This window comes from Cebus imitator, unplaced genomic scaffold, assembly GCF_001604975.1.
Source record: "Cebus imitator isolate Cc_AM_T3 unplaced genomic scaffold, Cebus_imitator-1.0 Scaffold279, whole genome shotgun sequence".
Taxonomy (NCBI): Eukaryota; Metazoa; Chordata; class Mammalia; order Primates; family Cebidae; genus Cebus; species Cebus imitator.
The window spans coordinates 1,352,014-1,367,357 of NW_016107594.1; the positions used below are offsets into that span (position 1 = coordinate 1,352,014).

General features: G+C 34.4%; 1 protein-coding gene across 2 annotated transcripts in view; it reads left to right on the forward strand.

Annotated features, from left to right (window-relative positions):
- CSMD1 (CUB and Sushi multiple domains 1) overlaps positions 1 to 15,344 on the forward strand; it is a 2,110,588-nt gene that overhangs the window by 584,814 nt on the left and 1,510,430 nt on the right. For both annotated transcript variants that reach the window (XM_017501161.1, XM_017501162.1), the window contains exon 3: positions 12,699 to 12,811. In XM_017501161.1, coding sequence (XP_017356650.1) covers positions 12,699 to 12,811 — 113 coding nt within the window. The remainder of the gene's footprint in view (positions 1 to 12,698; positions 12,812 to 15,344) is intronic.

Consider the following 15,344-nt stretch of genomic DNA (forward strand, 5'->3'; position numbering starts at 1 on the left):
CTCTCTCTCTCTCTCCGTCTCCTCTCAACTTGTTTCTACTTCAGTCTCTGAGTTTGTGTGTGTGTACAGTTCTAAGGGCAATTAATTCCACCCAACTACTGGATTCAGGTTTCTGTTTTACAGACATTAGGTTCACCATTAAAAAGGGAATCATGATGTAAAAAATACTTTTTTGTGATATGAAATAAATCTGCATATTATTTAACATCTTTGTGCCATTTCACTATTTTTAAATGTTACTGAGATAATGAAAACGGAGTTTTTACTCCAGGTGTCACTACCTACTCCCCTCCCTTGCCTGTGAGGAAATCAGTGAGGGCTTCACCTCTTTTGCCACAGCCATGCTGTCTGCTTGATTCAGATTAAATAAATTGAGGCTAATAATCAGAGGATAAAATAAAGTGAAAACTCCATGAGATATTCTGAAGAAGCACAGGTCTCATCTAAAGTGTTTTTTTTATTATTATGCTTTAAGTTCTGTGGCACATGTGCAGAACATGCAGGCTTGTTACATAGGTATACAACTACTGTGGCGGTTTGCTGCATCCATCCCCCATCATCTACGTTAGGTATTTCTCCTAATGTTGTCTATCCCCTGTCCCCTGCTATCCCTCTCGTAACCCCCCATCCCCCGACAGGCCCTGGTGTGTGATGTTCCTCTCCCTGTATCATGTGTTCCCATTGTTTAACATCCACCTATGAGTGAGAACATGTGATGTTTGGTTTTCGGTTCTTGTGTCAGTTTGCTGAGAATGGTGGTTTCCAGCTTCATCTGTGTCTCTACAAAGGACATGAACTCATCTTTTTTTATGGCTGCATAGTATTCCATGGTATATATGTGCCGCATTTTCTTTATCCAGTCTGTTATTGATGGACATTTGGGTTGGTTCTAAGTCTTTGCTATTGGGAACAATGCTGCAATAAACATTCGTGTGCATGTGTCTTTATAATATAATGTTCTACAATCCCTTGGGTGTATACCCAGTAATGGGATTGCTAGGTCAGTCTAAACTCTTACGTTGGAAAGTGGCATATCTGGGGGAGAAAAGATTGAAAAGTCATCTTGATAAAAAATTCTACTAATGAACTTTGTGCTTGAAATATAGTTTATGGATCCTTGTCATTCAGGAGAAGCCAGTGCTGATGACACAGAAGGCATAAGAGCCGAGGGGAAAACACGGGAGTAAAGTATTTACAGACATTGAGGGGAAAGCTGCTGTTACTGTTTTAATGTCATTTATAAATGGTTCTATTGTCATAATAAATACTCATCATGTGGATGCTATTTCATGCTTGGGGGCAAAATCTGTTTAGATTTTTGTTTCCAATAGTCTATTACAGACCCTGTAATTATGGAATAACTTGCCCAAAATAACTTGGTGAATTGATTAAAGAAATAAAAAGGATCAGTGGAATTAATTCTTGACAAACTTGTCTAGAATGCAATACGGGGAAAATTTATTTTTTCCCCCAGAGGAACTTTTATTAGAGAGTGGTGTTTAGCAGAGAGTGAAATTTCTTAGGAGGAAATTTCTATTGAGTGTAAACTGTGGTATACCATGTATATTAAATCTCCATAACCAAATGAAATTCCTCTCAGGGTCCCAGGAGAAAGTAGACTACGTCATAACCATGTGGTGAGCAATGATATATTTGAATAAACTGTTACATTTAGTGATGTAACCCTCTTAGGAAGGAAAACTATCAGTTAAAGCAACAGGCAGTGGCTAATCGCAATATTTTCTCAGCACCAAAACATAAGATGTGATTTTAGAAAAATTCTTCTCCAAACCAGTATTCATGGCATGAGAAATGCCAAGCCTAACTCCTGAGACAGAGGCAGCACCTCACTTCGGGAAGCACATGTGGGAGAGATTCTGACATAGACTTGCTTTGTGGGATCAGCACAATTGGCTTTATTTACAAACCTCACTTCTGGGATTTAAACCTTTTTGTTTTCTGCATTTATACTTTCTGGTTGATTCTGAAAACAGGCAATGGACGAGTTCAGTGATTTATCTTCAACCACAGCATCAAGTGGATTCTCCCCCTTGCCTCTTATTTTTCTTTTTCTTCTTCTTTTTTTTTTTAATAATACAGTTCAATTTAATAATTAAATGAGTACCCAGCATGTACAAAACAATGTGCTAAGTATTTCAGGGGACACAAATTTTAAGATGGGCAGATATGTGGTTAAGTATTTAATGGAGAATTTCAAAAATGAAATTTACATTGTATTATAGACCAGTCCTGTAAAGAAAGATCTTACAAAGAGAATCTTAAAAGTTTTCAAAAGAGAGAAAGTCACGTCCTGCTGTCTGTGTTTGTGTAGTAGAAAGGGTGGATGGGACAAGACCCAATTCGTAAATACTCTTCTCTTTTTCATGACCTGCTGGGTGATCACTGATTGGATCCCCAAGTCTTGGCCCAAAATGTAGGAGAGGATTCCCTCATTCCACAGAACTTAACTGAATGGGAATGGAGTTCTTTCTGAGCCAAGGAAATGCTGGCTCTGTTGGGAGGGGATTGCTGGGATAGTTCAACAAATATGTGTGGAGCACTTCCACTCTGCATGCATTCTAGAGTCTCAGCACATGGCTGTGGCTTACAGGGGACCCACTTCTGCCCTCCTGGAGCTCCTGTTCCTGGAATATTGGGGTCCAACTCCTGGGGTACACAGCATGAAGGACACTCTTCTGTGCATTCCTTCCTGCTGCTGGTTTAGCCCCTAAACTTACCCTGTCTTTGCCTCCTAAATCAGTGTGTACCAAGTCCTTCTGTAATAAGATGAGTCTTATTCTTCTGCAGTTTTCTGATCCAACTTGGATTTTACAAATTGTATAAACTAATCTCCCTGTTTCCCAATTGACAGAAGGAATTAGAGAAGAACCAAATGGAGCCACTGTTTACAAAACATTTTGGTGTGAAATGAGGATGTTTTTTCTTCATCCAATGTATTTTGTACATGTAGATGTGTGTGTATAAAATATATGTGTGTATATCTATGTGTACACACAGATACACACCTGTAAAGTTTTGAAGAGCAATGAAACCAAAATCAGAAGAAATTATTCTCTTTATCAAGAAGTGATAGGACTATTAACCTGATGATATTTTTAAAATATAACCAAGGATATTTGTATAAGACAGGCATAAAACTTCTATAATTCTACCCAATTATATATATCTTCATAGACATACAAAGCTTGCCAGTAGTAATCATTTTACGATGTACATGTACACTGAGACATTGTGTTGTACACTGTAAATACGTACAACTCTTATAAAAATACATAAAACAAGGCTGGGCATAGTAGATAACGCCTATGTCTCTAGTACTTGGGGAGGATGAGGCAGGTGGATCACCTGAGGTCAGGAGTTTGAGACCAGCCTGGCCAACATGCTGAAATTGCTCTCTACTAAAAATATGAACATTAGCCAGGTGTGGTGGTAGTGCCTGTAATCCCAGCTTCTCAGGAGGCTGAGGCAGGAGAATCAGTTGAACCTGGGAGGCAGAAGTTGCAGTGCGCTAAGATCATGCCACTGCCCTCCAGCCTGGGAGACAGAGCTGGACTTCATCTCAAATAATAATAATAATTAATAAATAAATAAAATAACCAAATTTAAAATGAATCCTAGATTTCAATTATTTTTAAAACCTCTAAAAGTTCTGTAGGTTGTGTATTTCCTAAAGCAATTTGAGTCCATCTAGTATTACTGTAAGTGCCGTAATGTAATTTTCAAGTTTATTATGGGAAAATCTATGTTTACATATTTCTGTGTCTATACCTACTCTGACATGTAGGGACATATACACATATTGAGGCATGCAGACTTTTTATTCCAGAAATTAATATGAAAAAGCATTTCAATATTGTACTAACAAATCATTTAGGTATTCTTATTGAACTACTGCTTACAAGGAAGCTAATAAGCTACCTTGAATTACTTTTAATCCCTAGTAAGCACCAGATGATAGAGAAAGATGTTGCGGCTCCTTAGATGTGAGGTAGCTGTCTTGCTGCAAGCTCTTGTCATTTTCTTTTTCAAGTTGTTACTCTCTTAGTTGTCTTGTGTTTAGAATGTGTGGTTCAATGGATGCAGTACAAGTGAACATGGATTTGCTTTTTCTTTTAAGTCAAGCCAGACTCCAATGGATGTAATGGGTTCTTTGGAGAGGAGGAAGCAGACAGCAGAGATGTATCCCATTCACTCTTGACGTTGTCTGATACAAATATGAGACATTTAAGCTTAATTTCTTAACAACAATAGCAATAAAGGCTTCAAGTACTGTAGCTGCTTGGGATGTCTTTGCTACGGGGCCAATGAGGTGTCACAGCAAGGAGCTGGAAAACATTTTGGAAACCTAACTTTAAATGTCATCACACCATCCTTACCACTTTATATTGCATTTGTCACTTTCAGATTTTGCCCTGAACACCTGAGCGATTGATTAAATGAAGATACATCTTGACCTTTAGGATTCATAGTCAGCTCGAGGCTCTTTCCAAGTGAAACAGGCATGCTGGCAGTTTCTCTAAAAACGCTAGGGATTATCTCCTAAAAATACCTCCCTGTGGAGGGGAAGAAAAAAAATAATTTAGAATAATGTGATAAACACTAGCATAGAAATATAAAAGACAGCGAAGTGTGATATGCTGGGCATTGCGTACGTGAGTTCTGGAGTCTGACTGCCTGGATTCCAATCCTGGTTTTATCACTAATTACCTTTGTGATTTTGGAGTGATTAAACAATGTTCTCAAGGTTTGTTTCCCCCTGTGTAAAATGAAAATAATACATACTTTCTAAAAAATAAAATGCCTTAAATAAAGGGCAGTCTGTGCCCTAGAGATGTTGTATTAAGTAGGGATCCCTGAGTTTAAAATAAAAAGTTTTAAGAAAAAGAATCATACAATAGCTTAAACATGGGTATATTTGTATGGTTTATACGTTGTGATAAAAATCTGTAATTGAAGTTTCTATTGAGAGTAGACATATACTTAATGATTTCAAATTAATGATATGCTGAGTAGAACACAAAAAATAAATAAGTGGAATAGGTACTATTTTCTGAGGCCAAAAGTTAAGGTCTAGAAATAATGTAACTACTAAATGAAATTCACAATACTTTTTGAGTCTCTTTCAAAATGATGACAGAAGTTTTAATCTGGTAAAATTTATATATACTCATGATTCTGTGTGTGTGTGTGTGTGTGTGTGTGTGTGTGTGTGTGTGTGTGTGTTTGAGTCAGTCTTTCCTGAACCTTGCCTCGTTGATGCCATCTTTCTTGGAGAGTTCTAGGAACCCAAGGGACTAGGGGTTAGAAGAGCCTGGTTCCAGATCACCCTCTGCTGTGACTTGATACAATTTGACATGTAACTCATTGCATCTGGTCTTTTGTAACCAGCACCGAAACCTGCTCACCAAGGACATAACTCAAGTAATCTCTTGTACTCAGGACCATGTGGCACACCACGTGGGCCGCTCTTGTTCTAGGAATTGTTGGATGGTCCCTGCAGGCCTATCTGGATTTCTCCACTGTGTGGATTCTGTCCTCACAACCTGGACCTGGTGGGAGGGGCTTTCCATAAAGATGGTGACCTCCCAGAAGCCACAGCCGCCTGTGCTCTCAGATCTCCCAAGCTCTCTGGGGCTGGTCCGCCTACATCAGTTCTCTCAAGAACATGATCACTTCTTGTTATCCAAATTGTCCCCATCCCTAGACCAGGCAAGCCTTATTGAGCAGCCAAATACTTCTAATCATAATTTCTCTTCCTTATGAAATAAAAAGCTGAAACACCTGATATCTGATATTATCCAATACCCATTCCCACTTTAAAATTCTGCTGTAATATAGTATATAATATATACCATGTAGTAATGTATACTACATTACAATATATATTTTTATTGTATGGTAATATAAAATATTACTATATTACTATATTATATGATAAAATATATAATGCATAGTACTGTAAAATATTACCATATTATAGGATAAAATATATCACAAGTTTAAAAAAAATAAAGTATTATTAAATTATTCTATTATACAGTAAACAATATAATAGTATTATATATGGTATACTGTTTTTATACTGTATATATAGTATAATATATATACTATAATTTATTAATAGAGTATATAACAATATATATTATATATCATATATGATATAGTATATAATATATATACTCTATAAAATATATAAAAATTTACTATATATGATACATACTATATATGTTTATATACTATATATAGTCTATACAAAAGGTTTACTATATATACTATATATAAAATATGTAAAATATTTTTCAGACTTACATGCTATGTAGAATATAATTTTTAAAAACTTTTCATACCTACAACCGATTTTAGATGAATTCTAGAACTGAATATGGAATAACTTACAGAAAATAATAGTCATTTTACTGAAAAACTGCTAGTCCAATAATTACAGATAAAAGGCATCTGAATTTACGGAATACAGTCTGTTTCCTGATTACCCAGCCTCTGGATATGTCATCTGAAAATTAATCTAAGTCTCTCTGCCACATCCGTAGGTGATAAGATTTTTTTTTCATTTCAAAATAATTTATTTTATTTATGGACAGTTTTCCATTATCTTAGTAAAATTTCGTAATCTCTTGGTGATTTGGAAAACACCTTTTTTTCATGTTTGAATTTATACCTCCGTAATTTTGGGGCTATTTCTACCTCTCTAAAATGAAGATACTTTAGCACGCTTGTATTTTTTGTAAAACACTAAAAGGCTACAGTATGTTAGGGAGTAAGATGTATGTCATTTTGTTGAAATATTCAAAGTTTATAACTTTTTAAAAAAGTGTTTACTAAAATATCCCCAAACTATCCTGGACCATCAACTCTGAATAGCAGCAGACGACTTGCTACTATAAGACATCTGTGTGGATTATTGTGATTTACTTCAAAATATTCCTGCTTCATAATTTACTAGGTGTTAAAAACAAGCCATTGCTTATAAGAAGCAGGACTCCTCAAAGTGAAACAGTTATATGAGAATAAAATTTATTGCACCGGCCCTTATACAAAGAATACTCCCCAGATATTCCCCAGAGTCCTGTAGTATCCTCAGGAGCACATTTGTGAGCCACCATGGAGTGAGTCTCGCTGGCCGTCCTTACAAGATTCCTCATTCTCAACCTGCATGGAGCAATGGCCATAAACATTTAATCACAAATGCAGCTCTTGAAAGTTCTTTATGATCAATTGGATGCACTCATCCTTCCACACCCCTGTCAGCTAATACTGAACTCCATTTTCTGTGCATACAAATAGGAATGATTCTATTACATTGTAGCTATTTGAAATCATATCACATGCATTTATTTTACCTACATTTGCCAATATCAAGGTCTCCCAGACCTCCAAATAGTAGTGCTATGACATTGGCTTTAAAAACTCTTAGTATCTTGAACTGTGGTCAATATCATTTGACCACACCCCTTTATAATCAAAACTCTTTATAAAACTGAATAAAGAGGACATGACATTGTATTTATTTTAAAGTGTTATCCCGTTATTTCATACCTAAACTTACATGAATAGATAAGCAAAACTTCAAAATGGGCAATTACTCAATCTAAATCAAATGATCCTCAACAGTTTTTGTTCAGCTTTTAGAACTTAATGAGAATGTTTTGTTATTAAATAGCAATATTTTTGTTTCTAGATTATTTTAATCTTAACATTTTCTTGAGTACCTCTCAGTCTCAAACTTTCTGATGTATTTTTAATTAATTTGATACCATTATGGATTCACATGTAGTAGTAAGAAATTACACAAAGAGTTTCTGTGTGCTCCATACCAGTGTCTCCAATGGAAACATCTTGCAGAAGTGTTGTACAATAATTGCACTATCAGAATATTGATGTATTACAGTGAAGTTATGGACTATTTCCAATTATGAGAATTTCTAGGGCAACTGCAAAGAAAAAAAATTAGGTGAGATGGCATTTGCATGTTTGGTTTTTAAATAAAATGTCAAACTTCTCCAGGGTGGCTGTACCATTTTCTATTTCCACTAGCAATATAAGAACAATCATTTTTCTTTATATTCTAGCCATCATTTGATTTAGCAATTTTTTTTATTTCAGCCATTCTGATAGGCTGGAACATCATGTGTGATAGTTCTCTGTAGTTTTAGTTTGCATTCCCCTAATGTCTAATAAGGTTGAGTAATTGTTCATGTGCTTACTTGCCTTCTAATATCCTTTAGGTCATATGACTGTTAAGCTTGTTGCCTGTTTTCTAATTGGTTTGTTTGTTTTTTTTTTGCTGTTGAGTCTTGAGAGTTCATTGCATATTCTAGATACTTACCTTTTGTCAGATATTTGGTTTGCAAATGTGTTCTCCCCGTCTGCAGCATACACTTTTATCCTCTTAAAAGGGTCTTTCACAAAGCAAAAGTTTTTAAACTTTATAAAGTCCAATTTACATTTCTTTTTCTGGATTATAATTTTGGTGTCAAGGATAGAAACTATAGCCCTAAATTCTAAAGAATTTACCCTATTTTTTTCTAAGAGTCTGATTGATTTATATTTTATATTTATATTTGTAATCCACATTGAGGTAATTTTTATGTAAGGTGTTAAACTTAGGTCTATGCTCTTTTGTTCATGTCTTTGGATATCCAGTTGTTCCATTACAATTTGTTGACTTATTCTATGAAATTGTTTCTGAATCTGTTGAAACTGAGTTGGAGATGTTTATTTAGGCTTATTTCTGGCTTCCTTGTTCTGATCCAATGAAGTATGGGTTTATTTATTTGCCAGTCTGTCAATTGCCAATATCTAATAGTCTTAATTGTTGTAGGTATAAAGTTAAGTCTTGAAATGAGGTAAACTAATTTTTCTACTTTATCCTTTCACAAAATTGTTTGAGCTATTCTGTTTTGCCTTCCTATATATAATTTAGAATGATGTTGCAATATTTCCAAAAAAAATCTTGCTGGAATTTTGGTAGAAGTTGTGTAAAACCTGTATCAATTTGGAAAGAACCCATATCTTTACATTATTGAGTCTTCCAATCTATTGACGTGGTATATCTCCATTTAATTAGCATTACTCTGAATTTTTTCTTCAACATTGTGTACTTTTCTGTATATACTGCTGGGAATACCTTGTATTTATACAGAAGCTTTTCTTTTTGAGTTATTATAATTGATGTATTTCAGATTTTGATGTCCACACGTTCATTGCTGGTATGCAGAAATACAGTAGATTTTTATATGTTCATTGTGTGCCTGTGCATTTGATGACATCAAGTATTAACTCTATGAGTTTTCTTGTTGATTCCTTGGCATTTTCTGTAAAGATCACCATGCCATCTGCAAATAGTGGTAATTTTATTTATTCCTTTCTGACTCGTGTGTATTTATTTTCTTTTCTAGTATTATTGCATTCACAGCATCTTCCATCACTATATTGAATCAGAGTGTTCAAAGCAGATATTTCTTGTCTTGTTCCCAATCTTGCACAGAATCATTCAGTTTTTTTACCACTAAGTAAAATGTTATATTTGGGCTTTTTTGTTTTTGTTTTTTTTTTTTTTGGAGAGATATTCTTTGTCAAGTTGGAGAAGATTCCCTCCAATCATATTTGACAGAGAAGTTTTCTCATAATTCAGTGTTTATTATTGTCAAACGCTTTTTTTCTACATAGATTACTATGATCTTGTGATTTTACTTTGTTAGCCCATTAATATTGCAGATTATATGGATTAATTTTCAAAGATCGAACCATTCTTACATCCCTCTAATAAACACCATTTAATCATGGTGTATAATCCTTGTTATGTTGCCCACTTCTATTGTCTCTTACTTGGTTAAGGATTTTTGCATTTATATGCATGAGAGATACTGTTTTATTTTTCTTTTATGTATGTTTATCTGGTTTTGATATCAGAGTGTCTTAGTCTACTTAGGCTTCCATAACAAAATCCTGTAAACTACAGGGATTAAGAAACACAGGTTTATTTTCACACAGTTCTGGAGACTGAAAGTCTGAGATCAGAGTCCAGCATGTTCAGTTCCTGGTGATGGCTCTCTTCTTGACCTGTAGACAGCAGGCTTCCTGCTCTGTATTTACTGGACTTTATTGAGTATGTGTCAAGGGAGAAAGATACCTTTCTGTTTTCCTCCTTTTACAGGACGCTAATCCTGTAGGATCAGAGTCCTAATTATTTGACACCATTGAACTGTAATTACCTCTGTAAAGCCCTATTTCCAAATAAGTTATGTTGGGGCTTCAGTATGAAGCCCTTCAATATGAATTGGTGTGAGGAGCATTATTCAGCCCATAAGGAAAGGGTAGTGTCAATGCCACAAAATTATTAGGAAAGCAATGGATCTACTTAGGTTTTCTGGAAAAGATTATGTGCAATTAGTGTTAATTCTTTAATGCGTGTACAATTGATGTTAATTCTTTAAAGGTAGAATTCTCCAGTAGGAACATTTGGAACTGGAAATTTATTTAGGAGAAGTTTTAATAGCTACAGGTCAATTCACATCATGTAGCTTTTCATTGGTTAGTTGTAATCGTTTATTTTTCGAGTTAGTGGCGCATATTGTCTTAGTTGCCAAACGTACATATGTAGTTTCTTAATATCTTTTTTTTCTTCAGAGTTCATCGTAATATTTAATGTTTAATGCCTAACAATGACTATTTGGACCTTCTGAAACTCCCAATCACTTAGTCACTCTGTCAATTTTATTAATTTTTTTCCCCAAAGAACTGGTTTTTTCATTATTTGTTCTTTTTTCTTTAAATTTTATTGATTTCTATACTTTCCTTGTTTCTTACTTTCTGTTTCCTTTATCTTCATTCTTTTTTTTTTTTTTTTTTTTTTTTTTTTTTTTTTTTTTTTTTTTTTTTTTTNAGTTCTTGAGACGGGAATCTGGATTAGGGATTTGGGAGTTTTTCTCTTTTCTAACTTGTGTTTTTAACACTATCATTTATCTTCTCAGCACTGCTTAACTGAGTCTTAAACATTTTAATATGTTGTATTTTATATTTTCATTCAGTTCATGTATAGTTATGTTTTCCTTTAGACTTCCTCTTTGATCCATGTATTATTCAGAAGTGTGCTGTTTATTTTCCAAGTAATTATATATTTTTCTGTCATTTTTATCTTATTAATTTATGATTTGATACCACTGAGGTCAGAGAAGACACTCTATATGATTTCGGTTATTTTAAATGGGTTGAGGTTTGTTTTATGGTCTATAATATGGTTTATCTTGATATATAGTCTATGGGCACTTGAAAGAAATGTGTACTCTGTTCTTGTTGTGTGAAGTGCTCTATAAATATTGATTAAAAACTGTTGTTATATAGGGTTGGTGAGTTCTATAATCCTGCTGGACTTCAGTCAGGAGAATTTAAACTCGTTGTTTTTTTCTTAGTTTTTTAAAGCCATGTTTGCTTTACTGAATTGCCTTCTGCGTTGTGTCAGATAACATATAAATCACAAAGCAGTGTCTTATGGTATGACAGTGGTTTCTTTTTGCATTCTTCAGTCATTTAGTTCTTCTTGTGAATGAACTATCTGGAAGTGGTTTCGATTGGTATGCGATGGGAAAAAATTAAAAGAACAAATGAGTCTCTTTAAGGGGATTGAATTAAAAAATAAAGAACAGACAGCAGGTACTGCTGTTTACAAAGATGAATATAATTTGAGAGTTGGTGAAGATCCCTGTGAGTTGGGCCAGCTAGGAAAGCTGATAAACCAAATCACAGGCATGGGAGAAGGCTCCTAGGAGGGTGAGAAAGGACAGACCAGCCTCCACAGTGCTGGAGTTTGTGGATTTTATAACGTAGAAAATAAGCTACTTACCAGAATGTAGGTATTTTTTGCATTCTTATGTTGGGAGTCCTACTGAGGATTATAGAGCTGCCTCAGGATTTATTTGCCCTCTAGAGAGCTCATAGCCTATTGCATGGGGCCTTTGCCATCATGGTCATCTCACGTTCTCCAAGAGCACTGCTCGGAATCTAACTGAATCACAGACTATTTTACAGTAAACTCAATGGCTTTGTAATGCTTTAATGTTGGAGTGTACAAATGTTTATACACACATGCACACACTTTGCCTGTCATATATATATATATATATATATATACACACACACACACACACACACACATATATGCGTATATATACACAAACATATATATATTATTAGAAAACATTTAAAATTAGAGAATTAGGAAAAAATAGATAATGCATGCTGGGCTTAATACCTAGGTGATGGGTTGATAGGTGTGGCAAACCATCATGGCACTCGGTTGCCTATGTAACAAGCCTGCACATCCTGCTTATATGCCCTAGAACTTAAAATAAAAATTCAAAGTAGTTTGCTGTAGATTATAGCCATCCAAAACCAAGGAGCATTTAAGACAAGGGCATATTATATACATCAGTTTTTTCAACAGTAAATTTTCTCAAAAGTTAATTAAATAAACTCTGATAGTTGAAAGTATTTGTTTTCAAATACATACCAACCAATGTCATGTGTGTGGATTATCTAAGTGTTTAATGCCATACTTCATGTGAGCATACCACTGTTAAAGTTATTCAGTGACTTTATCACATAAGCTTTTGTAACAAATTCATGTTTTTAACTCTCCTCATGTCTTGTTTTAAATTTAGATTATCGGGGTTTGAGCTTCCCTCCTCTATAGTGAGCACAGGATCCATCCTCACTCTGTGGTTCACAACAGACTTCGCTGTGAGTGCCCAAGGCTTCAAAGCGTTATATGAAGGTAGGAGATGTATTGCGTTTTGCACAAGCATTCACTGTTCAAATGATCTAATACATGCTACTCTGGATGAACAATGAAAAAGTACACTGCTATGTCCCAGGTCGTTTTGTGGTATAGGCATTTGGCTTCTGTTTAATACACTGGCATTGGGTAACACTGTTAGAATTGCCAAACTTTCAAGCTCAAAACATGTTCTCAGTTTTTTTGCTTAATGGTGAAACTTTTCTTGTTTGGATTTTGTTGTTGTTGTTGTTAATTTGTAGTGAATATGTTTTGGGACGTTTGAATATAAACTTTTAGCCCTCTTATACAGTGAATAGTTTATTTTTAATGCAGAAGGATTTTATTACCTTTTTGGTTGGACAATTATATTGATAGTGCTTGGGTAAAGGAAATTTCATTAAGTGAGCTTTTGTTGTCATAGCTAAAATTTTTAATAGAGAAAATTAATTTGTTTTTACTGTTTTATCATGCAAGGCATAGAGATTTTATTTGTTTTCATGTCTTCAGATTTGTGCCTAGATATCTTTGGGATATTGCTATCATTATTAAAATAGCTTTTGGCAGAATTTTTTTTAAAAAGCAGAGATAGAACTTTGGAAAAGGAAATTATCTTTTTAAGTATTAGGTTTTAAGAAACTGAACTAGTAATACTTCAAAGGCTGAGTTGTGTCTACCTTAGTATTGTTTTGCTGGAGATTTGAAATTTTGTTTTACATGTAATAAAAGAGCTGTTGTCTTTAACACAAACTCTGGAGTCTGTAAACTTAAAAAGCAATCTATGGATAGAGGTATAAACCAATCCCTATTTACAACACACATTGTTTACTTTGGATGTTGTTCTATGCTAAGTCAGAAGCTTATATTCTTATTGGGAATTCTCTGTTGGTCAAAAATGATATTTTGTGGAAAGTTAAAATATACTTGTGGTTTGTGCAGATGAGTTTGGCTGTAGTGAAATTATCAGAAAATAAGAGTAGAAGGGTCTCTTTGCAGAGACATAGGAACAAACAAGTTTATCCTTTCAGTTAAAGGTATGTGTGGAGTCCTGCTGACAATGGTGTGCGATTCCACCTCTAGTGTCTTGCAGGCCACGGCATTTGTGCGTAAGCCAGCATCAGTGGCTGGAAAGAGTCTGTCACCTTTAAGTATGTTACTGTCAAGGAATAAGTTAATCTTTGGAAAGCAACAGGCCAGTTTTGCATCAATGGATGTTATTACCTTACAGTTTTGATTTTATCAGTGTATCCCTTCATATAAACCCTAATTTCCTATAACTTCATTTTTTTAGAATATTACAGAAGCATCTCTAAAGCAATCCATACCAGCTCTATGCGAAACATACTTTGTCCAGTTAACATAAGATATTTGTTCAGAACACAGATAATGCTTCCACATTTTAGAAAACTTGGCAATTTTCCACCCCTCCTGATAAAGTTGATGATTGAAACCAGGTGTTTATTAGGTTCTGAAAATTAATGTTGTGAAAATTCTATTGCTGCTGAGAAATTGCCACATGAATAATTCTATCATATGTTTCTGGGCTGTTGTTGGCTTTACTGATGGTCACAATGGTGTAATAAAACATACAGGACAAGCCTGTCTATGTTGGAAAAATATTTGTGTTACTCCAAAAGACCCACTGGAAAACTTACTAGAAAATGGAATTAGGACTATAAGTTAAGTTACCTGTATTTATTTTTTAATGTGGCTATGTAGAAAATCTTTTTGTGATACTATAGTATGATGTTTACAAGTAAAGACGAACCTGCATTTAAAGAAAAAAACCTGCTAAAAAGATGCTGTTGGCTAAACCAAAATGGTATCCAGTATGTAATATCTGTATGTTAAAATTATTTATCAGTTAGGTTTAAGGTCTCCTGCAAAAATGAGTATGTATTATCTGGAAAAAAATTATCAATTACAGTCTTAAGTGGAAGATTAAAGAAAAGAGAATTGATCTAGAGGAGAGGAGAGCTTTCATAGCAATATTTATTGTAAGTACCAAACACTTTAGCCATAAACGTTAGACAACTGTAACTTACCAAGGCAATGTCATGGGGTTTTATTAAAAGTGCATAACATAAGCCAATATACCTATTCATATGTGTATGTGAAGCAGGATCAATTCTAGTGGTCAGAAAAATATCTCAAGTTGCTTTACAATTACAAAATTCTTTCTCTGGTGACTCAGACTTCCTTCTTTCCTGTTAGTTTTTATTTTGAAGAGACTGCCCAAGTATCCTGTTATTTGACCCATCAAGTAATTTGTGTGAGTCAAATAAAAGAATGAAATATTGATCTATTATCCAAGACCTGTAAAGGTAACTGGATTTAGATATAAAATGAGATTTTATGTTAAAATAAACTCATGTTATTTTCTTTCAATTAAAACTAGAATTAGGTAGTATTACCGGAGAGCTGTATAAATTTTTAATTGAAATTTACTGGCTTGAAATGAGAAAAGTCTTCCAAACTTCTAAGAGCTGTATAAACACGGTCACCTTGGAAACACACAGAATCCGGACACTGA